This window comes from Melanotaenia boesemani, chromosome 12, assembly GCF_017639745.1.
Source record: "Melanotaenia boesemani isolate fMelBoe1 chromosome 12, fMelBoe1.pri, whole genome shotgun sequence".
NCBI classification, from domain to species: Eukaryota; Metazoa; Chordata; class Actinopteri; order Atheriniformes; family Melanotaeniidae; genus Melanotaenia; species Melanotaenia boesemani.
Genome location: NC_055693.1, coordinates 28082324 through 28106315, shown reverse-complemented (window position 1 = coordinate 28106315; position 23992 = coordinate 28082324). Strand labels below are relative to the sequence as shown.

General features: G+C 37.9%; 2 protein-coding genes across 9 annotated transcripts; one reads left to right on the top strand and one right to left on the bottom strand.

The window, feature by feature from the left end:
• Positions 1-1715: 1715 nt before the first annotated feature.
• Positions 1716-16401, bottom strand: parp14rs1 (poly(ADP-ribose) polymerase family member 14-related sequence 1). Of its 2 annotated transcripts, none has more exons than XM_042000852.1 (17): positions 16227-16401; positions 16024-16124; positions 14874-14913; positions 10895-11170; positions 10526-10750; positions 8148-10393; positions 6454-6684; positions 6080-6301; positions 5558-5636; positions 5185-5334; positions 4859-4921; positions 4475-4651; positions 4073-4291; positions 3344-3958; positions 3106-3242; positions 2852-3026; positions 1716-2606 (listed from the first exon to the last, which is right to left on the bottom strand). In XM_042000852.1, exons 1-17 carry the CDS (start codon positions 16399-16401, stop codon positions 2323-2325), a joined length of 5415 nt encoding a protein of 1804 aa, XP_041856786.1. In that variant the 3' UTR covers positions 1716-2322. The 2 variants fall into 2 exon arrangements, with proteins under 2 accessions (XP_041856786.1, XP_041856787.1); XM_042000853.1 differs by having other exon boundaries at positions 5185-5331.
• On the top strand, positions 15849-23387 carry parp9 (poly(ADP-ribose) polymerase family member 9). Of its 7 annotated transcripts, none has more exons than XM_042000858.1 (9): positions 16502-16639; positions 17443-18351; positions 18510-18725; positions 18914-19129; positions 19301-19361; positions 20492-20961; positions 21984-22143; positions 22278-22525; positions 22569-23387. In XM_042000858.1, the coding sequence occupies exons 2-9, from the start codon at positions 17458-17460 to the stop codon at positions 22623-22625; spliced, it is 2322 nt and encodes a 773-aa protein (XP_041856792.1). In that variant the 5' UTR covers positions 16502-16639; positions 17443-17457; the 3' UTR covers positions 22626-23387. The 7 variants fall into 7 exon arrangements, with proteins under 7 accessions (XP_041856791.1, XP_041856792.1, XP_041856796.1 ...); XM_042000862.1 differs by having other exon boundaries at positions 22278-22543; positions 22679-23387; XM_042000859.1 differs by having other exon boundaries at positions 22278-22611; positions 22655-23387.
• Positions 23388-23992: the final 605 nt, after the last annotated feature.

The following is a 23992-nucleotide window of genomic DNA, read 5'->3' as shown; positions in this document are numbered from 1 at the left end:
GAGTGTAATTGAAAGAGGAATGCTGACAGGATATGAAGCATTACCAGTTGCATGCTGTTGAATGAATATTGAAATAAGATGCTCTTTTCAGTTCTTACAATTGTAAATCAGTGCCTCACCAACTATAAACTTCACCGCACGTCACTGCAACACCTTATTTAATGATGTGAAAGAAATGTTGAAGAGAAGGTTTAAGATGACAGATATGAGACCACTTAAACACCTCCTATATACTGACTTCAAACAGAGTGAGGGAGAGGTCAAAATGACTCAAAACAGGCACATAGAGTAGATGTTAGCAAAGTTTGTGATGTTGAAATGCAAACCAAGATCCACCCCATGTGAACAAAAGTGAAACTTTGACAGTGAGGGTGAGGTCATTGATCCAATAGGATACAGAGAGATAGTAGGTAGTATGATATACATTATGGAAGAGCAGGAAACAGCTTACAGTGGCACTATCCACCTGCGAAGCAGAGTACATAGCACTAGCAGCCACTACTCAGGAGAGTATGTACTTTGTACAACTACTCAAAGTAGTAGATAGTAGTAATCAACATATACCAGTCAAGATATATGAAGACAACAAGGGGGCAAAGCTCTATCTAAGAACCCAGTATGCAGATAGAGGAGCACACACATAGATATTAAGTACCATTTTGTATGATCTGCACATGCTCAAGAGAAAATATCCATAGAGTACTGCTCTACTGCAGACATGGTAGCTGATGTTCTTACCAAACCAGTAACAAAAGTTAAACTGGAGAGGTTCAAAAGGTATTTGTTTGGAGTGTAATGTGGACTGGCAGATATAAAATGTTTTTGTTGTTTGTTTTATAATTCTGTCAGTATAACCGAAGCATAACTATTTTGTTTGTTATTGCTTTTGTTTACTATCACAGAGAGCTATATTTGAGTGGGAGCGTTAAGCATATTTAGTTAACATGAGTAACAAAGCCAGTAAAATAGCTTACATGGTGATGTCATTATACCATGTGTACCTGCTGTTGTGATCATGCACAGTTCAATAGACGGTCTGTGTGAGTTCTCAGATGAAAGAGACATGGAGCTCTGTTCATTTTCTCCAATGCATATCAGCCGCTAGAGGATACTAGTAAACCACTTTGGTGACTGTAGACACGTGCGGACTGCTGTAGAAATGTCATAGACTACAACTACTTTAAATACATAAACTATAATGCATACACATATTTATGCTGGATTTAAATGAGCTGTTTATGGGCTGCATCCAGATACAGTGTGTTTAGCATTAGGATTAACTGACTTGCTTTCTACTGAACAAAGTCCCTGTCAGGTTTTATTATGCTAGAGCTGCTTTCTGGTTAACTCTTAGGATACAACCATGTGTGCATATATCTATATTTTAATATAAAAGTTTGTGGAACAATTTGTCATATTTTCCATCTAGAATTGACATTGGTAATGAAAAGGACATTTAGCACTAAGCTACAATTAAATGGAAATATAAGATTTGTCTTAAAACAAATTTAAAATGTTGAATAAACTTTGTAATCTGATCTTTAGACATTCAAAATGATTTAATGTTTAATAATCTACGAAGCAACGCATTTTTGTTGCAAAACTTCATTTACAGATTTAATTTAAAGATTCAAAGTTTTTAAATAAGTTTATTATATTAAGATTGGGATGAAACTTATATGAAATTGAAAGAAATTGTACAAAAACCAAAATCCCATTACGAGGAAAGACCTTTAATGTTTCAGTAAGATACAAAATAAATCTCAGCTTCTTTAACAAGGCAGCTTCTGTGATGGGAGTTTAAAATAATCAGGTGTTTTATAACTGGCTTGGTTTAATATATAATCAGAGATTTTATTTGGACTTTAAAAGTAGCTTCATGAATTCTTGTTGCTTTATGACAAAAACAAGGTGCATCATTTAAAATGTGATGTTTATAAACTAGTGACCACTGCTTGTTTATTTCACAGCCTTTTTATTTTAAATCAATGTTAAACTTCATGTTTACTTTCAAACTTAGTTGTTGATCTGATCCAATACACAGACACACTTCTGCTATCACATGATTTCTTAGAACAGACACCTCCAGCAAAAAAAAAGCTCTCCTTTAAGATCACCCCCTTCTGTTTGCATGTGTAAACTGAAATGTGCTGATTGAGACATTTTCAATGCACTACAGGAGTCTCACTAATAATGACGAAAGCTTGCTCTGAAAACTATTTCAAATTAGAAAAGCAGATTATTGATTACTGGAATTATAGAAGAATCAGTAAAAAGTTGCAGAAATCCCAGTTAGATTTGTAATCACAGCACATGGTCACATCACTTGAACGTAATCAGATACTCTGGATAGGCCTGGATGTCATTGAAGATCACAAACATGCAGGGCTTGGTCATGTTGTCCACAACACTATCAAACATTTCAGTGTTGCTGCTCCCCTTGGCCGGCGGCGCGATCATGCCGGACTGCCCGGTGGTGTAGTCCCCCACCAGCACACGGCAGAGGTACATGAACTTCTCTCCATTTTGATTAGGCTTGGAGTAGGTGTCATGGGCAGAGTAACTGGCGTCGACGGCAAAGTACGAGCCGTTGCCGTAACATGCAGCTGAAAATGGAAAAAAGAGAGACACTAAGCTGATCAATGATTTAAAACCAGATTTAACTGATGGTTTCAAAAACCTAAATCAAGTTGGAGAGATGTCCAAGTGAAGCTTAAAGAAGTGACATTCATCAGCAGCCTTCATTCAACATGCTGATCACTCATCTTTTAAGTGCCTAACTTTAGCCAATATGTCTGATTTCCAGCACCAGGTCTGTTCCAGAAACATAAAAAGAAGACAAACTTCTCACCGTTCTTTCCAGCGTAACTCCTGTTGAAGCCGCGTTCATTGACGGTAGGGATCGTGGGTTCACTAGTGCCGTGGAAAAGGCGTTTCTCGTTGTTCTGATGGCCATTTCTCATCTCCAACTCCTCCTTCTTGATCTGAAGACTCTTCCACAATCCGAGGTTCTGGATCCTCTCAATCTAAGATCAGAGATAAATGCAGTTTTTGTGCTCTCCACATACAAGGTAATAACTCAGACATTAGAAGCCAGCATGTTACCTTGGTAATGCTGCGTTTGCAGGTGATCTGAAACAGATTAAAGACATCAGTGTACTCTAGTGACCCAGCTGGGAGTGGGAAAGCTGCACAGGTGGTGGTAGGTGGCATGAAATCCCAGTGAGCAGGAACATCGCCATCTAGCAGGAAAACAGATCTTCTATTAAAACTGTTTCAACATTATTTTTTCTATGTTTTAGTTTGCAGAATCTGAGGTAATCCCAATCAATGTGTAAAATACCTTTTAGTTTGTCAATGCGCTTTATCTGCAGGATGTTTCCCTGACTATCAGTGGCTTCTCTCTTTGACACGTCCACAGTGTAAGTTTGGCCCTGGAATTTAATCTTTACAGTTGGCTGACTCTGCTCAAACGCTTGCTCCAGCTGGTAGTTGGTAAGTGAGTCAAAACTCTGAAACTGAAACTTGTGCTGTCGATACTGCCAGTCCACAACTGTACCTGCCAGCTCCACTCTCTTCTTGAACTCCTGTTCATCTCTCACCTGCCTAAGAATGTTATCGATATCACGGCTAGCTTCGATCACATTCCTGCTGAGCCCTTCGATGACAATTGATATTTTCTCATTCTTGATCTCAGTCTTTACGCTCACGTCATTCTTCTTCTGGATGTCAAAGATGCGCTGGCGGTCTGCAGAAGACATGTTGAAGATGGCGTTGTCTGTAAGGACGATTCTGTTTTGTTCGTTGGCTATCAGGTCATTTATCCACTTTTTGGCTGCATCTACTTTAGGCTGTGCGTCACTGCAGATGTGGAAGCAAGCAGGATCAACTTTGGATGCAACAATGACAAAATCCTCCTCGTTCTGTGGTTTGTCGGAACTTTCGCCAACAAATAATGCTGGAAGAAGAAATTGCAAGACCTGAATATTTTAAAACAGAAAAAGGATAGAAAAAAACAAGCAAAAAAAAAAAACAAACAAAAGAAAAAAAAAAATTTCTTCTCCATATTTACTTTTGATTTTACTGCCAAGGTTCATCCAGAATCCTCCTTTATCCTTTTGTTCAGTGCCTTCTCTTTGTTGCATACTAGTGGAGAAGTCTTGGAGCATGGGCTGCTGGAAAATGACTATCCGGATTGTTGTCAGGCTACTGGAAGGGTTTTGGCTCAGCACATCACTCACTGCGTCCAACATGGAATCTGCCACCTGTTTTGCCTGTGTATTACCTTGACCTAAAAAATTTTTAAAAAAAAACCACCATAAATGAAAGATGTGAGATAAAAAAAAAATACCATCCACAAGGGAGGAAATTAATTTTTGAATACAGGTAAACTGTTATATTCAAACAGTGAAACATTTTCTCCACATCCACTCAAATGTTGCTCAAATTCCTGGAATCTGTTAGCAAGTCTTACCTGTGCCAATGGCAGGAAGTGAGACAGAGGTGTAGTGGTTATCTATACACATTTGGAGCGCATCCTTCACAACCTTGTTGATTTTTACTGGGTCAGTTTTTCCAACCAGGTGGAGGATCTTCTTACACTTTAAGTTACCCGGCTGTGTCATTATCATGCCTTGGTTGGGCTCAAGACCTTAAGGTGAAGACAGAGGATATGAATGAATTTGAACCATGGCAGCCACTAGTTTGTATATTCACGTTGATCTTCACTTCTGAATGATTTAAAGCAAAAACAACAGATTAATTATCATCTGGGCATCCTTTTTAAAACAAAAGGATATACTGTTAGACCGTATATGGGATCACTTTTGGATTAGAGAGTCATGAAGTGCTTTCGTACCAAGGGTTCGACATGTAGCTTCAACAGCCTGACCGGCTGCATCCAGAATAGCCTTAGAAACTCCTGAGGAGGGGGGATACAATAACTATTAAGCCAAACAGAAACTGGAGGTCATAATACTGTGGTTAATATATTTATCATTTTAAAATGTGGACTGTGATGAAAAGCATTTCACAACTTCATCAGTGTTTAATTATCAATTATATGTTTGTTTCAATGAGTAAAAATAACTAAGAAGCAGGAGATAGGCTTGATCATATTTACGGTTAAAAAAAAAAGATAATCACAATGCAGTTTAGAGATTTTCCTGTTTTGCAATTATTTGCCTGTTTTGAGGGTAAATTTCTCATTTGAAGAGTTGACAATGACGTCGGTAGTCTCCTGGGTTATGTCTCCTGTTGCCACCTGCACTGTCACGTTTCCCATTTTGGTCTCACACATTCCTGAACTGGAGACAACTTTAAAGAAAGGGCCTGCTGAAAAAGGACAAAAATAAATAATACCAGTAAATGTGGTTTTTGATAAGTTTTTAAGTTGAGAATCTCTTAGGAAAAACTGTTATAACTATACTAAACTGAACAAACTGACATTTCACTGGCATTGAAATGCCTCCTACTTTAATTACACAATAGGTTTAGTAACTGAATCCTTACAGAAACAAGTGAAAACAAGACGGGGACATAAAAAGATGTTGCCTACCTGTATTTTTTGAGGAAGATGTGGCCAATGAACCACCTGAAGTACCAGAGAACCGCCTCATAAATTCATCACTAAATTCCTGGTGACAAAATTTGACAGATTTATTAAAAACATTACTTTTAAACCAAAGCATTACCAAGACATTACAGATCAGTTCCACCAGACAAGGTTGCATCATGTTGTTTATGAAGCACCTGAACCTCTTAAATCTCATGGTTACAACTGTTTGATTAATTTCTGCTTAGTGCAGCTTCCATCGACAACAAACATGTTTTGAGCAACGTTGAATGCATTTGCTTTTAGGAACAAAGACACATTGTGGTGTCTGAAGAACATTTAGCCCAGAATACTTTTTTAATTAGGCCAGAATTGACTCCAGCAAACCCAATACAACCACTTTTGGTGGTCAAAACATACTTAATGCTGCTTCTTTGTAATTTCTGATTTTGTGGTAAGCTGTTGTAGCTCAATCTGCTGCAGAATTGCTGCTTAGAGCTCTGAATGTGAAAACACCTTCCTTACCTGGATAGTCTGTGCATCGCCAGGGTAAAGAACTATCTCAACCTTCTTCAGGTGCTTGGGTTGTTTTGTGCTGCTAAACTCTAGGATTTTATCCAACATCAAAGAGGCCACGAGGTCTTTTGGAAAACCCAGGTTTCCGGTTCCAACTGCTGGGAAGGACATGGAGCTAACACGAGTGCTCTCTGCTAAGCCCAGGCAATCCTGGAAGATCCCTCTTAAAGTCTTGAAGACAAAGTATAAATAATATCAGTAAATTTTTTCAGAAATACTACGACCTAACTCTACTGTAAAGACACAAATTAAACAAGGTAAGTGTTTTACAAAATGCTAATGATACCTCACTAACATTTGCCAAAAATTATGTAATGCTTTACCTTTTCAGCTGTCCCTTGGTTGTTGTCCCAGCTAGGGGCAATTACATGAAAAACTTGTTTGCACTTTAGCTTGCATCCATCAGTGACAATGACCTCACCAGGCATTCCAGTAGCATTCTGGTTGTCTACCAGCTGCTGAAGCTTGGATCCAGCTGCACCCAGGATGGCATTAGAAACTGCTCCTTTACTCAAAATGAGGTCTTCAGCGATAGTGTTCACTATCACATCCGTCTAAAAATGTGGTAACAGACTGTTATCAGATGTGGACTTTCACAATATATTTTGGGGTAATGAAAAAGTTGACAATCTGTGTAATAAAAGCATGTCTTAGAAGTAATTTTAGAGCTAAAGGATGGCAACATCTGGTTGCGACTGCCACCATCAGATTCAAACCACTTCTGTGGCAAACACTCGAAATAATGAATTTTAAATAAACAATAGTGGTGACAATGTAAACTGGAACCTGTCCTGACAGTAGACGTGGGCTTATGACATCTACGTTGGGGCGTTCAAATGAAGTGACTGATCATTTAAATTTAATTAAACTATTAAACACATTTTGAAGCAATTTAGTCGTACAGAACAAGCAATAAAACATCTGTGGCCAGAGAGACATCTAGGTTTTTTATATCTATGCAGGATCAGGGATAGGGTGAAGGCAAGTTATACATTTTCAATCCCTAGTGCATTAAGGTCCATCTGTGACACTACAGTCCGGATTTTTTAATGACAATATAAGGCCTGGAAACATCACATGACCTTAGTTTTAGAGAGGGGAATATATAAAGGCTCCAGCAGTTTGTAAAGGAAAGATTCTTGTAATGTTATTGCACTTGTTGCAATGAAAAATACAGTTCTATTTAAAGACAAGAATGCTTTTTTATTTCTGTGTGACCCAACCTCTTCAGGTATAACCAGTTTGCTGACTTGCCAGCAACATGTTAATCATACTGCAGAAGAGACTGAAATGACAATAAAATCTAGTACTTCTGACCAGGTGCTGTCCACTATGCTTACAGGTCATACTTCATCATTCGAAACAGAGCTCAAGTAAATCTGACTCTCAGTTAGAGAGGGATTAAAAGGGATTTAAAAAAATCCTAATTAAGTATATTTCTCAAGAAACACTGAAATTAGTCATTTAAACCCATCACTAGTTACAGCAATGGGCTGCCATTTTTTGGGCCCCCAGGGAGCAGTTAGAGGGTTAGGGTCCCCTGTCCAGGAGCCCTCAGTGGTTCACCTTAGTTTCCAGCCTGGGGACTTGAACCCAGGTCTTCCAGACCCAAGCCCACCCATGTAACCGCTAGGTTACCACCCCCTGGATGTCTTCAGCTCATTAGATTTGACACTAATGATGTAACTGAATAATTTAAAATGTGACTCAATACATTAACACATATTCCATCTTAACATCACTTAACAGAGAATTTAATCATATTTTAGTTAATTAAAGTGGTGCCTCTAAAGTTTGTGCTGGTGCTCTTAGTTTCAGTAAGACATACCAGCGGAAAAGTAAATCTGAAGCCCAGTTTATATCAAACAATTTGTCTCTTAATCTGTCTTTTTCCCCCCTTGGGTATTTGTATCAAGCTTGAAATTCTTGTATAATCTTATAGTCTAGCAGCACGTAATCTCCATGAAATTCAGTCTTAAACTTTAATAAAGTAATGTATCTAAAAAATGCAAATTACCTTCGCAGCCTGAATATTTCCTTTTTTAAGGATTATGTCCAAGCCCTCTTTGGTCTGGGCTTGGCACAAGCTGGTGTCAGATGCAGCTTGCTTCACCACTGCAGACTTTATAGCTTTGGGAGGAGGAGCCTTTTGGGAATGAGCAGAACCCTGATTTCCAAACTCCTTTCTAACAGCAGCCTCCATGGCCGCAACAACACTATCATCATTGTCCACCAAATGGATCATCTTCAAGGTGTCTTCGCACTTCCCATCACAGTACTCCTTCACTGCCTGGACGATGGTGATGGTGCACAGACCGAGGGGAAAGCCTAGGGTTCTACTGATAGCAGGAAGAGCCACAGAGGGGCAGCTATGGCTTTCAGCGAGTTCTAAGCTGTTTAGAACAGCTCTTTTCAGCTGAGTTTGAGCCTTTTTGGGTTTAGCTTGATCAAACATTGGTCCAACCGCATGGATGACATTTTTACAACAAAGCTGACCGCCAGCGCCAGTTATTTGACAGTCTCCAGGTTTAAGATTCCCTCTCACACTGATTATTTTGTCACATTCACCCTGCAACTGAGGGCCAGCGGCTTTCAAAAGTGCTTTTGCAAGACCTGAATCAAGTTTCAAGTCTGAAGTAGCGGCATTGACAACTGTGTGCACTGGATAACTGCACATATCCCCCTTGCAAACAACGATTTCCACTCCATCAGTTGTCTGAACTTGGTACACGGGTTGTTGTACTAATCCCAAGTCCAAGCCATCTTGTTTTCCACCTACATAATCAACCAGTTGGACCAGACAACCAGTTTCAGTCTTCAAAGAGTTCACATACATTTTTTCTTTAAGCTGGAAGAACTTCTTCGCTCCAGGTTTGTGGACTTCTAAAGTGCCAAAGAACAAAGAAGAGACCAAGTTTTTAACTACTGTCTTACTATTTTCCACAGCAGCTCTAGAACCACTTAGGAGGATGGCTCCCTTTCTAAAAGACACAGTCACATTGTCATCCAGTTGCTTCCGCCAAGATGTGTTGAAAATTTGAAGGTATTCGGTGACAACATTTGCCTGTATGGCAACAGCTTCTTCAATATGAGCATTCTGAGTTAAAAAGTCATTGAGTTCATTGCTAACTTTGATGACCCTGTCCTTGAGGCCACACACCACAACTTGTTGGGGAGAGGCTTGGATTTGAGTTTTCAGGCATGAATCAGTGTTGGCTTTCTCCAACTGGCTGACCAAGTGTTTCCACTCTGGCATATCCAGGACACTGGCGTCTTCAACATCGATGGACTGGGATAACAGCAGCTTCCCCAGGTGGTCTTGGGCATCATTAAGGTCTTTGTCGGAAACAGCAGCAATCTGCACCCTCCGTGCACTGACCTCTAATGCTGCATTTATGCCTTTAGAAGTTAGGAGAGCATCTGTGAGCTCATCTTGCTGTGCATACTTCAACAAGTCAAAGACAGAGCTATCTACTTCTAGATTCTGTCGCTTTAATGCAAACATTGCATCGTTTATGACTCTGCTTGCTGCAATAATCTCGTCCACAAATCCAGTTAATTTTATTGCCAGATTACTTTGATTGTATGACATTTCAAGCTCTGGGCACGCTTGTAGGATCTTATCCCGAAGGCCATCTTGAGACAGGATGTGGAACATCGATGGTGATGCTGTGATCTCTTGGGTTTTGCTTAATTTTGCTCTCTGCATCTTTTGCTCAATCATGCTGAGGACTTCAGAAAGCTGACTCTCTACTCTATTGACATCTTTCACAAGGCCAACCACTGATAAGACCCCACTGGCTTTATCAGGGACCACAACCACTTGCTCGTTCATTAGGGTCTGTCTAATTTTCTCCTCAGACTCTTCCCATTGCTCTAACTCTGGTCTGAACTTCAGGGATTTGAATTTGGACATGGATTTTCCAAAGGCTGACTTGATGGTTTCCTTCCAATCTTTGATGATGGTTTTGGCATCCTTTTGCTTCAGTAATGAAGACACAGGGCTCAGGAGCACAGTAGACTGGTCAAAGTTCACGTTGCAGTAATGTTTTATCAAGTCACTACGAATGATCTCTGCTGCTGCTTGGTTCTTGGATAAGTACCTCCACACAGCCCCGTCAATGGGTTCAGAAATAGCAGGAGGGAGTTTTGGTGAAGGCTTGTCTTTACCATAGAGGGCTAACCCCAAAGATTTGTAAAATGGATAAACTCTGATTTCCTCCTGCTTGATGATATGCTTTTTCTTGATGACTTTGCTTAAAGCTATGGGAAAAAAATAATCAGAAAAAAAACGTCAGTGTCAACAAGTCAATAAATGAAGCAATCACTGTAGTTTATTTTACTATGATATATACTGTAAATTCATATATGCAACATGGAGTGCAGCTGAAATACCTTGATGGTCTTTAAAAGTAATGACAGCAGTCTGCTCCGCTTCATTGAGAGTGACATCTTCCACATCTCCACCCTCTTTATCAAAATAAAGCTGCAGCAAGTCCTCACATAAATTTTTTATGTCATCAACTATGACTTGTTTTGTGACTTCAAGTGGACGGATTGATAATTTCTTTTTCGCAAACATCCGGTTTTCTGAGCATTTTGCTATGAACTCAGTATTTTCTGTGAAACATAGAAATGTAAAAAATTTAAGTAAAAACTCGGCCTTGATAGTTTTAAAAATGAAAATCTTAGTTTAATTAATTGAAACTATCATTATACATACAAACACACACACACACACACACACACACTTAAGATGGGTACCTTTTCCACTTTGGAAAGTCACAACAGCAGAGGAGATGTCAGGGATGACTTCCAACATGAAGTCCTGGGAGCTGGATGAAGAGCTCAGATCCTTCAATACGTTTTCCACCAGCATCTCCAGGAACTCCTGGCTTACGTTGTCTGGAATGTTCTCGAACACAGCTGAGGTGGAAGACAGCTCCTCTTCATCAGTTGTATCACTATCTCTGACTTTTGCGTCTTTTTGGACTGAATCCGCAGGGTCGTGCTCATCAGCATCCGGTTGTTTAATGTCCGCTGCGCATGAGGTGTGAAAGATAAATGAGTGAACATACAATTTGCAAGTACAAATAATCTAGAAAAGAAAAGTCAACTTAAAATAAAAGCTGGAATTGTAAAAGGTTCAGGTGTGTTTCCATTAACTTTAGAATTTCGCAAAACCTAAATATCGCAATAAAAAAATGGTAATAGAAACACCTACATTTCGAAAAACCTTTCAAATATTGCTAAAATGATTTTACGCTGTCATAAGGTGGTTTTTCAGATGTGTCGATACAGAAGTATATCACAAAGTGTAATGGAAACACTTTTTCACACGTACATGCAGGAAGGGTCACGAGAGCAGTTTAAGTAAAGATGGCACGGTATGAGTAGACGCAGGAGGACACAGAAATATTTTTACAAATAATTGAAGAAAAAGTAAAACTGCCATCCTTGATAGCAAGCAACAGCGAAATGCAGAGTTTCACAAAGAATTAGAAATCTCCTTCCTCCTCAAGGTGGAGTCTCGCAGGACGAGATTTTACGAGAATAACAGCTAATGCGCTAAACACAATTCAACGCAAACACCTGCAAATCTCAACTGCAAATTTTTTTAAATTTGAGAAATATCGCTTTTAACTTGCGAAAAAATGTAAATGCAGCTAATGATGCATAAGAGTTAGCAATGGTGTAAATCACAAGTTTGATCATAAAATGAAATATAGATTCAGTGGATAATGATTCGATGGTCATAAATTCTGCAACAATACGATTTTGATTGATGAGCCAGTGATTGATATGAGAAAATATTGCATACTGATTTATCACAAACACTTCAATTCATATGAAATCACAAAAAGCAACTAAAATGTAAAAATACTTTATACCTGAGCTCAATCAAACTTTGGAAAGAAAAACAATCTGTTCTTTGAACAAAACTAGACTGTGACACTATTAGAAGAAATAAAGATCATAGTTTCATAATTTAAATTTTCTTCTTAAGATCTTTGCAAGCATATTTTGTTAATCATATCGTTTGAATTTGAACGATTCCGGTTCTGATTATGGTTTTGTGTTTCGATTCTGGTTCCTAACGATTCTCGATTACAATTCTTTTAGTCAGGGGTCCAAAAAGTTTCCATGTTTTAACCTCATTATTCCCACCTGGTTGCCGGCGACCCGGTCTCCACTTTGTTTGATAAACTCTAAAACTTCTCCAATAACGCTTTTGTCAATCTAGGCATGCGTTACTTGTTAGAAAGTTTAGATTCTCCGCAAACGGGACTTCCTACCTGTTTCGTGGTAATGACGTCACATTTTCAATCTATTCCATGATCAGTTGTACTACTTTTCCACAGAAGGATCCAGTGTTAAAAATATTAACAATAGTTTGCCACAAAATTATTCCAAGTTATGTATTTTCCCAGTATAGTCCTTATGAATATCTGTCTGCAAACTTCTTCATAAATAAAATCAAATTTGCGGTCCGATCGCTGTTTGACCTTTCTCTGAACCCAGTGTTGTTGGGTATGTATGTATTGTTCACCTTTCTGGCCAAAAAACAAAAAAAAGACTGTTTCATGTGGCATTTTCATCCCAGGACACCTGGAGATACACAACAAGCGCTCCCTGCTTGACTAGCCAAAACGCATGCACTCCATTTTGTTGCGGCCTGAAAAAGTTTGTGATGATAAGCTATCATTCATGCCAATCACAAGTGTAGCCAATCACTGGGCGGTAACACAAACTCTTCCCAGTGGATTCTTCTTTGTTGGTATTCAGCGGCTTCGTCTTCCGGTTGGCGGGCCGGGAATCGAAATTAGGAATTAAAATTTAAAAATTTGAAAAATTAGATTCTGGGAGAATTGGAAAGTAAGTCCCGGTTCCAATCCATGATCGATGCTTGACACCCAACCCTAATATTCTGTGAATCTTAAATTGTTGCTGCGGCAGAGTGTGCGTTTATTGTCAGTAGCTACTTTTTCTCATGGGAAAGCTGAACATGACCTCGCTAAGATAAAGCAGTTTTAATACTTGTGCTGAACAACTGCGTCTTCATTTCACATTTGGCTCTCTTTCGGTTCACAGCTGGCTGTACACGGTTCACAGCTTGTTGCCTCTGTCTTTGTGCTGATGTTAACTCCTTGCAAGTAAATTTTACTCTACCAAGATTCCTTTGCTCCAGATTAAAGTCTGATATTATTTTTATCCAATCTATCCACATTCTCTATATTGGGCTTAAAAATAATTACATCATGTAAAAAAAACTTTGAAGTTTTTTGAAGAAGAAAAATTTGTAGACATTAAAGCAAAATATGAAATTAAATTAAAGTAAAAAGAAAAATACTCTATTAACCCCAAAGGGAAATTGTTATATATAAATATATAAATCTATATTCTGTAGGGTCATGTTCACATGGTTTGTCACAGATTGGTGAATCTATGTACGTCTTCACACCCGAGAGGCTGTGGCCCTCTGATATGCTCCTTTTATACCCGGTCATGTGACCACCTGTTGTCAGCTGACCTAACTAGGTGTCATATGCTCCTGCAGTTGTTTTTGATTTGTGCCATTTTCTTTTACAGCCCCTTGTTGCAACTTTCTTTAGATGGGTTGCTGCCATGAAAGTAAAAAATAAGCCAATATTTCCCACAAAATGGAGAAAAATGTCTCAACTTCAACATCTGACATGTTATTTATGTTCCACTGGGAATAAAATATGGATTTATGAAAATTACTAATGAATGCATTTTGTTTTTATTTGCATTTTACACTGTACCTGCTTATTTGCAATTAGGGTTGTAGAGTCTCAAACACTGGCCCTGTGATAAACTGGTGACCTGTCCAGGGTGCCTCTCACTTGCTAAATGCTGGGTTAGGCTCCAGCTTCCTCGTGACCCTAAATGGACGAAGCGGTATAGATGATGGATGGAGTCTCAAACACCATTTTAAGAATGTTGTTATATTAACCAAATAACAGAGTCTAAATTTATCATAATTAGACACCACGCCTGTGGATATCAGCATTTTTAAAGATGTTTTTAGAGAGAGAAAAAAAATCCACATGTTGTTTCTTAAATTCATCCTACATATGTTTACTGTACCAATGTTTGATATTTCCTATTTGGATTAATGTTATTGGTTTGCTGATCAATGAATCTATGTATCGATGTAGATAAATGCTGCTCTGCCACTTACTACTTAGGTTACTTGAAGTGTCTTTTGTAGCTACTCCTAAATTCTAACAACAGTGAATTCTTGCTCATCAGCATTTATAACAATACACAGCTGCTACATTTTACTAAAAGAGATGTAGTTTGTCTAAATAAAAAACTGTGTGTTTTTCCCTGAGAAGCTGTGAGCAGAAGAGTGTGAGAATGGAGGGCTGTGTGGTCATTTATTTTTATATCACCGATGATCGAGTGTCATTTAACAGACTTTTAAAAAGAGACACAAATCACACCCAAGCAGCAGTGACCAGTAAATGTGGAAGGAAGCAAAAGTGAAACTAAAATGGATGCAGATGTACCATTTTAAAACAGACTATACCTACTTTTTAATGTTAAATACTTTACAGAAAGGTAAGTATGTTTTACGAGGATAAAGCTATTTATTTTTGTTATACATTTTTATTTCTATAGAACAAATTATTGTGATAGGATGCAAAGTTTTGGCATATTTTAGCAAACAAGGAAAAGTGACACCACTGTGGATGCATTTGTTAAACTCTGTACTTACCCTTCTTGTTTTCTTTTTCAACTTTTCCAGATGGAGTTTTCTGGAATTAATAAACAAACTTATTTTAGACATCTTTAAAAGGTGTTTAGTCATTCTATTCATTTACCTAAATATCAGCTGGTTTTAAAAGTAATCTTGCCATAAAACAAAATGACATGCAGTGATTGTCTCTTAGTTTTATATCCACATATCAAGAAACCAGGAGAGCAGAAATTGCAGATGGCAGCGTGCCTTGGGTTTACGATAAGTCATATGACTTCCAAGAAGGATGTAAGCAGTGCAGTTATTAATTAAAGAGACTGTCTGATAGAAGCATCCAGAGTTTTAAAGCTGAGAAGGTGGACTGGCCCCCAGGAAATAATGACTTCTTGTAATTGTTTGTGAGACAACAAAAACAGAAAGTTAATCTTTCAGAGATTGCTGATATAATATCAGCTCTCTCGTGCTCAGGGGTCTCTATAAAACAAAGTTAATGCCACATATAGCACATAATGATTAAATCCAAGGCAAATGGATTGATAACATGAAATCTAGTAGATATAAAACGTGTACACACCCATGTTAAAACGTCAGGTTTTTGTGATCTTAAAAAATGAGACCATGAATCGTTTCACATCTTATTCTGCGATATTTAGGTTCTGTAATGTTTTCTATAACCTCTACAATTCACTAGAAAAAGAAAACATACCCATATATAAAAAAAAAAAAATTATATTACTTTGTTGAAGCAACTTTTTATTTATTCTCCTACACAAGATTTAAGAATTATTGTTGTGATTAAATTAAAAGATGCTTTAACAAAGAGTTAAAGATGATTGCATGTCTCTCCCCCTGACAGATTTGTTAGTTTTCTGTTGAATTATATCAATTACATGTCACTTTAAAAGGTGGGGACCTGGTTTGTTAAAGTGGACATGCACATGTTTATGTGTTAACAGGACATCACCGAACAACTGTGATAATAAACAGAACAATCAGCATAATAAATGGAAACGTAACAGTGGGTGAGTTACGTAATACTAGCTGCACCATAAGGTTTGGGCTTACAGGAACCGAACCAGGAAAGATCACATGAAAAGAAAAAGAAAAAAACTTTCCACTGCCTTTCAGATAAGCTTATTTTTAACCACCTTTGAGTTGTTTTACTGACCTCTGTAGTTTTTTCTTGTGAAGGGAGGCGAACTTTCATTTTCAACAAGCCTTTATCCAAACTGATCTGATGCGTCTCTTTCGCCAAAACATTTTTCTGGTCTGCAAGTGAAAATATTAGAATCACAGCACTGTGAAATTAAAGAAGACTACTTGTAAAAACAAAAAAGTACATTTAAAAGTAATTTTTGTATCTATGCTTACCCTCCTCTTTGCGGAAACGCAGCACCGCTGTCCCGCTGCCATCCTGGTAGTCCACTTCACAGTCCCCTCCGTTAGATTTCTTGCTTTGAAAGTATTTCACCAACTTATTTTTGAGTTTTGGTATTTTATTTTCTTCGAGCTCGACGAGCAGAGTGTAAGAATATGCGTCGGCCATTGTGCCTGCTCATCCGCCGTGTGGCTGAATGCACTTTCACTTTAGTTTTCCAGGAAAAGAGGCTCTTGAAGGCGTCCTGCCCTCAATGGTTGACGCTTAACACTTAGCAGCGAAAAACAGGCTGTTTTCAAGAGTTATAAAAAAACAAACATTAACCTGACAAGTATTCAGGCCGCACCCTGCTAGTTTTGCTTTTTTACTTTCTGTTTTCCACTCGGGACTTTCCAGACTCGCGCTGGTAAGTGTCTCCTTTAAGTTTCATAAATCGAAAGTAATATATTTAGGTATTCTGAATAGAGTTTAAACATCTGAATTAATGCTAAACTGACGTTTTAAAGAGGCTTCGTCTCTTTTTATTGGCACACTTCGACGTCTTCTGTTGTTTCGTGTATTTTCCGAAAAGCTCGCGCGGATACTCGTTTGCGGTTAACGAGATAAGGAAAAAATGGCGAACAAAATCTGAGTACTACACCTTTTTACACATTTTTCATTCTATTGAAATATTTACTTCGGTGAGTATGCAGGCAAACGTTCATTTCAGTACACAAGTAACGACTGAACTGCAAGAAAACATATTTAGTGAACTATAAACAGGTGTTTGTATTAAGTGCAAATTAAAATACCGTAATGTGTACCTAACTAAAAAAATACATATTTTTTATTAACAGACAAACATTGAAACAGTATCAGTACATAATTAATCTAGGTTTAGTGGACATTGTTGCTGCAGTTGTTTTGAAACTCGTAAAATGATTTTTAAGTGGCATAACCCTTTCATTTAACCGTGTCTCTGTCTCCCTCTGCTGGACTGAAATTGAAGCAACACCTTTATCTAAAATGTTAATACAATTTGTAGGCAGGCCACTTTTAAACCCTGACCGAAAAAAAAGGTGGCACATGTAAATAAGACTCAGCTGTAAGTTGTAGTTGGGGATAATTTATGTGCAATGGTCTCTCGCCAGTAATTTGCTAATTTTTTGTGTTTTTTGTTCTGGTTCATTATTAAAGTCATTGCATTGATGATGTGTGTTGTTTCCATAGGTCTGTTCAGAAACCATGGCTGGTAATGAAGCAGTCATTCCTCTTCATGGAGCTTCACTTGCTATTGTAAAAGATTGCGGACGGACTCTGAGTGACATCTTTTCCAGCAAATTTGGATGTGCAGCCACCTTTGATGGTGTAGATTTAGAGGAAGGGGCACGCTTTTCCCAGCACAGAGGGCCAGCTGGTGCCCCAGAAAAAAGGTTTGTTGCTACACTGCAGGCAGGCGTTCAGGTGTCCGTGTGGAAGGGGGATCTCACCTGTTTCACAGCGGAAGCTGTTGTGAATGCTGCAAACACCGGTCTTCAGCACATTGGAGGTCTTGCGTATGCTCTGTCTAAGGCTGGTGGTCCTCAAATCCAAAGAGACAGTAATGTTCATGTCAGTCGTCATGGTGATGTAAAAAAAGGTGACGCAATTATTTCAGATGCAGGGTTACTGAAATACAAGAAGATAATTCATGCTGTGGGTCCAGACCTACAATACAATCCTTCGGAGGAAGATGTATCACGAGCTGAACCGCTGTTACAGAAGGTGATTTGGGAAATTCTCCACAGAGTTAAAGAATACCGTCTGAAGTCTGTTGCCATTCCTGCTATAAGCTCTGGATTGTTCAACTACCCTCTGCCAAAATGTGCAGAAATCATAGTGTTGAGTATAAAGGACTACTATGAACACTCTCCTCCACAAGGACATCGTCCAAACGAGATTTTCCTTGTGAACCATGACGAGCCCACAGTCAAGGAAATCGAGAGGGCATGCCATAAGATATTGGCCCCCCAGCATCCCATGTCATACAGCCAGGCCACAGCAAGCAACACCAGGGCTGCTACCAGAGCTTCAGCCACTACTGTCACGTTTGGAAATGTCCGCGTGACACTGATGAAGGGTAAAATTGAAGAACAAAATGTAAGAATCAGGATTAATGAAGACATAAACATTTTTTATCTAGAAATGTGCCTCAAGTTGTGTGAATTTAGTTTTCTGTCTATAATTATTTATAATTAATTAATTATAATTTATAATTATTTAATTTATAATTACTGCCTTTTTTGTTCTCTTTTCAGATGCATGTCATTGTAAACACTGCATCCCTCTGTGGCGACCTGAGTAAGGGGGCCATTTCCAGAGCTATATTGACAAGAGCTGGTTATAAAATGCAAAAAGACATGGACAAAGCTAATTTAACGGGACACATCAAAGTCACAGGGCCCTATGAACTGAGTTGCAAAGAGGTGTATCACACTTTCTGCGTTCAAAAAGGGGGGCGAAATGCTTCTCAGGTAGAGTCTCTGATCATCAGGCATTTTAGTCATTAGATTTAACTAAGAAATAAATTTGTTAATTTGAATTTCACTATTTGATAATTTGAAAAATAAGATAAATAAACAAAGTTTAAGTTTTTCTTTGCTTTAATTAAGTGTTGTGAGGATGCTTTTTATCAGTCTTTGTGCTTTTTAACCATTTAAAGATTCTCGTGGATTCAGTGGCTGACTGCCTGTACAGGGCATCTAAATCTGGCTACAAGTCAATCGCTTTTCCTGCAATCGGCACCGGAAACCTCAACTTCAGGAAAGATGAAGTTGCCTCAATGATGTTTAATGCAGTGGCCGACTTCAGCTCGAAAAATCCAGCCAAGATGGAAGTTTACTTTGTCATATTCCCTTCTGATGATGACACTTTTGAGGTGTAATTTTACTATAATTTTATGTTACACAATCTGTCAAGTTTCAGTTACATTTTATTCAAAGATCATTACACTGAAAAATAACGGTAATGTGAAGCGCTCATGAGAGGCGTTGACTCGGTTTGTCCAGTTTCACAACTTCACCTGCAGATTCTCTTCTTCTATTTCCAGGCTTTTGAGGAACAGATGAGATCTGTTAAGCAAAGCTCATCACATCCCAGTTTTGCTCCAGGTAATCTGTTAATTTCTGTTCATATCAGCTCACGATCGGATGATGATGTAAGACATTAGCTCCAGTTGGTCTAATTTCCCTTCAGTGTGATAATTTCTCATTACAGAGAACATTTGCGCCATTACTGCATCCCAAAATTATTTTCAGATTTAAAATCCATTAGAGAACAAAAAGGATTTAAAACCATGTCGACCAGAAAACTGAACTACGTGAAACTGGTTTTAAACTTGGGTAGATGCAGGTAAGAATATAAAGAGACCCTTCTATAGGAGGGTTGCTTGTTCAGTCCCTGGCCTCCCCTAGACCACAAACGGAAGTGCCCATGAGCAAGACGCTGCTCCCCTCAATGTGTTCATCACCCAAACTGCTTTAGATCATCTGCTAAATTAATTTGATATATTTGGACAATAAAAGTATCTTTTAAAAAACTGGTCAGTTTAGGATGTATTTATTGTGACATTTTATAATTATGTCCAATAAGGACTGAAACTGTAACAGACACCTGAATATTGCTGGAAAAGTATCAAAACGTTTATAGTTTTGCTAATGAAAATGTCTGGAAAAAGTTTTATTTAATTTTTTAATGACACCACAGTAAACTGTATGAAAACAAGTAGAATAAGAGAAATGAATAAGGGAGAAATAGTCTGGTCAGATTAAAGTAGGACACAAAGTCTTTGTGCAGTTAATACAAATGAATTAATCTTTTTTCCACAAGTATTAAACATCACATTTCCAATATCAAAGAAAAGTTGGAGCACTGTGTAAAACATCAGTTTTTTTTCAGATTGCATAACTCTGCACATCGTTTCTCCTGAGAGACTCTGCCTCTCTAAGGTGCTCCTTTAACAATTCACCTAATATGTTGCAACAAGCAGCTGTTTTAGTACCACATGCTTTTCCAGATTTTTATAGCCCCCTAAAAACTTTTTTTTACATTAAATTCTCAAGTTCATATTTTCATTAAACAATAAAATGTCTCAGGTTAAACATTTGATATTTATTTGTTCTAATTTGGTTAGATTAATATTCTATTAGATTTATTTTCACCGTACACATATTTCCAGTTTTTATTTTTTACTGGAATAGTGGTTGTACTGCAGCAATGACTGTCTTCATGTCTTGTCCAGCAGCAACAGAAAACAGAGAGAACGTCCACAGCAGCAGAACTCCGTCTCCACAGATCACCCTGACCGGCCCCTCTGAAGAAGCAGTGGCTGAGGCTAGGACGTGGTACCACGACCTCATTAGCCAGCACCGCCCTGTCAACATCTGCAACAACTTCATCCTACACTTTGGAGAGAAAGAACACCGTCAGCTGTCCGGTTTAATGAAAAGAGGGGTTTCCGTTGAGGAGTTTTTCACACAAGGCCACGCTTGCATCATGGTGCAGGGTGACAAGGAAGAAACCATTCCTGCGGTGTTGCAGGTGGAGGCCATGCTCTGCAAAATCCAGCAGGAGTTTGTCTCAGAGGAAGAAAGGGAAATTAGTATGCTGTCTAGTCAGGAAGTGTCCTGGGAAAGAAAAACTGTTCCCAAGTCAAGCAAAGATTTCAAAGATCAATGTCGTCCCTTCAAAAAGCATCTGTGGGTGTCAAAGGTACCGTATGTGTAAATAATTACATGTTTAAAGTCACAGTAAAGCTTTATTTATTTGGTTGATTTTACAGTTGAACGTTAAACCACAACCTCACATAGTTGCATATATAACAGATGAATGCACTGCTTTCTCAAAATAATCTATTAATGTCCTGATCCATTTCACATCCTATATGCTGGAAGTTTCTTTTTTTTAATGGAAACATTGAGACATAAAAATCTTTACATACTTGTGAACATTTATGTGAACATTCCCATTGTTTCAAGAAAAAAAAAGAAGAAAAAAAAAACACCCCACGAACTTCCCCCAGAGACACAGAAGGGTCAAAGAAACAAAACAAGAATAAACACGAGATACAAACATGTAGTACATCAATACACAATTAAATCATACAAGGTCTTAAATTTTATAAACTCATAAGCACTAACCAGCATAACTTTAATTAGTAAAGAGTCAGAGTAAGTAAGGATCTTAGAAAGAAAATGAGCAAAAATAAATTAATAAGTTAAAATACAAAAGTAAATAAATGAATAAATAAACAGGATTGAGAAACATAACCAACATGCAACATATTGAAAAGTTTTCCAAACTAAATACTAGAAAAAGGTGAGATTGTGGAACATGACAGGGTCTCAGGCAGGGTTTTAACTTACCTAAAAATCCCAAAATTGGGCCCCAAACAGAGAAAATTTCATATCAAGACTCCTAAGTCAGAATTTTATCTTCTGTACTTGTATCCGCTGCATTAACTACACACAAGCTTTCAGAGGGTTTTCTGATTTCCAGTCCAATAGTGTTCTTCTTCTGTGTAATTAGTGTTGCAAAAGCAAAAATATCCTTATGCCTTTTTCTTATTGTAGAATAATTTCAGTCTGTGATGCCAAAAAATGGCTGCTAGCGCATTAGATTGGAAATTAATACTGAGTGCATCTGCTAGTGTTTTAAAGACAATAGACCAATAATTTGCCAGGGCAGGCCATGACCAGAGCAAGTTAAATTTTTTATGGCTATTTTTCTTCCAGGTGGACAGGGTGGAGAACCGTGCTCTGAAGATGCTGTTTGACCTCAAGAAGCAGCAGCTGAAGTGCAGCACTTCTCAGAAAATGTTCCAGCTCATACCAGCACAGTTCTGTGAGATGATCAGCTGCATTGGTTTCCACGCAGAGTGCGCTCCACCTGAAGGTATGACAACACTCCTGCTAAAAATACTGATGATGTGCCTTTTTGATTTATTCTCACAGCCTAATGGACAAGAACAGAAAGTAAGAACGCCGTATCAACACTATGTTTTGTTTTTTTTATCCTTCTTTGTGTAGACCCAAAGTATGGAGAGGGGATCTATTTTGCGAGCACAGTAGAGGCGGCCATGGGATTGTGGAAGCAGAAAAATGAAGAGTTCCTGTACTTTGTGGCGGCTGAGGTGCTGACGGGAAACTCCGCTCCTGGTAAACCAGGGTTCATTCTGCCTCCTCCGGTGGGCTCAGACCCTCTTTGTATCTACGACAGTGTGGGCGGACCTGATGTCTCTGTCATTTTTAGCAGTTATCAGGCTCTGCCCAAGTACATCATCACGTGTAAGAAACAGTTATCAGGCTCTGCTCAAGTACATCATCACGTGTAAGAAACAGTTATCAGGCTCTGCTCAAGTACATCATCACGTGTAAGAAACAGTTATCAGGCTCTGCTCAAGTACATCATCACTTGTAAGATTGTGAATCTGTGAAGACAGATGGCTTTTTTGTGGGTTTATTTTGTTCTTTGCCAGATAAATTCTTGGCTTCTTCTCAAACATGCTTAAATATTCCCTTATTAAAAAAATTATTTCTTGATGATTTCCTGAAAACTAAATGTTGAGGATTCTTAATATGACATTTTAACCTTTTTGTTAATGAAATTTATTTTTTCTTGGAGTTACAAAGTGTGGTGGCATCTCTCTTAAAATATCTTCTAAGTCTGTGTGTAAAAAAAAAACCTTCATATTTTAAATGAATGTAGAGACTGTTAAAAAACACTGATTGTATCATTAAAGCACCTCAGTGGATTGGAGGGTTGATCTTATCACTGAATCAGATAAGTTCATTTTAAGTTCTTTTATCATGTTTTCTTTTGTATCGTGTTTATCATTTGTTTCTATTTAGGCAACCAGCATCTTGTATAATAGTTCAGGTAATACAAGGTGGGCTTAATGCCACATATTGAATCAATAAATGACACAAATAACTATATAATGGTGCAAAGCTGATTTAATTTTGGGTAATTATGATTTTTCATTTAATGGATGAAAAGCTTCGGTGTAAACGTCACCTAAACCGCATAACAAATTCTATATATTTTTTATGATTGCAGCCTAATTCAGTTGTTTACATGGAAAAAATATTTTTCTTTGAAGGATATAGGTGTTAAATAAAATCTTAGAGCTGCTTTGAGCCCAGTGTCTTCATTAATATCCATCTGATGCTCAGCAACGAAAGCAGGTAACCACATAGATTTAATAAAACTAATACATTTTACAAAATGACATACATATACAAATGTGAAGCTCTTTTACAGGATATACAAAACACAGTCCCTCATTCTTTATGACACAATGAGTTAGAAATCTGATCAACACGGTCTACTGAGCACTAAAATTTATCAACGGCGACTTCAGAAAAACTGTTGTATTGTTGGTTTACATGTTTACCCTGTGTATTATCACAACTAGACAAATAGTTCTAACATTTCAGATGGATAAGAACAAGTATGTTTTAAATCCACGAGTTTTAATAAGTTTATATATACATAAAAAATTATATAAATGCGGGCTAATTCTTTATCACCACAACTTGTGGTCTCTATATGAGGACAGATGATCATGACAAACCATTATGCACAACTATAAAAACAACGAAATCTCCACAATCTGCTCTGTGGAAACAAGAAAATGCTTATGTTGCTGTATATGTCACTTATTACTCTTAATATTAATACATCTGAATGATTGTCTATGAAACTTTTAGTAGAAAAAGCAGTCTGTTAAAAGCTAATCACA

Bases quoted from the DNA above. Each gene is read 5' to 3' on its own strand.
- parp14rs1 (XM_042000852.1), bottom strand. From the start codon at position 16,401: ATGGCCGACGCATATTCTTACACTCTGCTCGTCGAGCTCGAAGAAAAT. The intron at 5,637-6,079 runs GTAAGGAAGGTG...TTTTGTCACCAG, and splicing joins GCGATGCACAGACTATCCAG to GAATTTAGTGATGAATTTAT. The intron at 3,027-3,105 runs GTAACATGCTGG...CTCTGATCTTAG, and splicing joins GCAAACGCAGCATTACCAAG to ATTGAGAGGATCCAGAACCT.
- parp9 (XM_042000857.1), top strand. From the start codon at position 17,458: ATGGCTGGTAATGAAGCAGTCATTCCTCTTCATGGAGCTTCACTTGCT. The intron at 18,352-18,509 runs GTAAGAATCAGG...TTCTCTTTTCAG, and splicing joins GTAAAATTGAAGAACAAAAT to ATGCATGTCATTGTAAACAC. The intron at 19,130-19,300 runs GTGTAATTTTAC...TTCTATTTCCAG, and splicing joins CTGATGATGACACTTTTGAG to GCTTTTGAGGAACAGATGAG.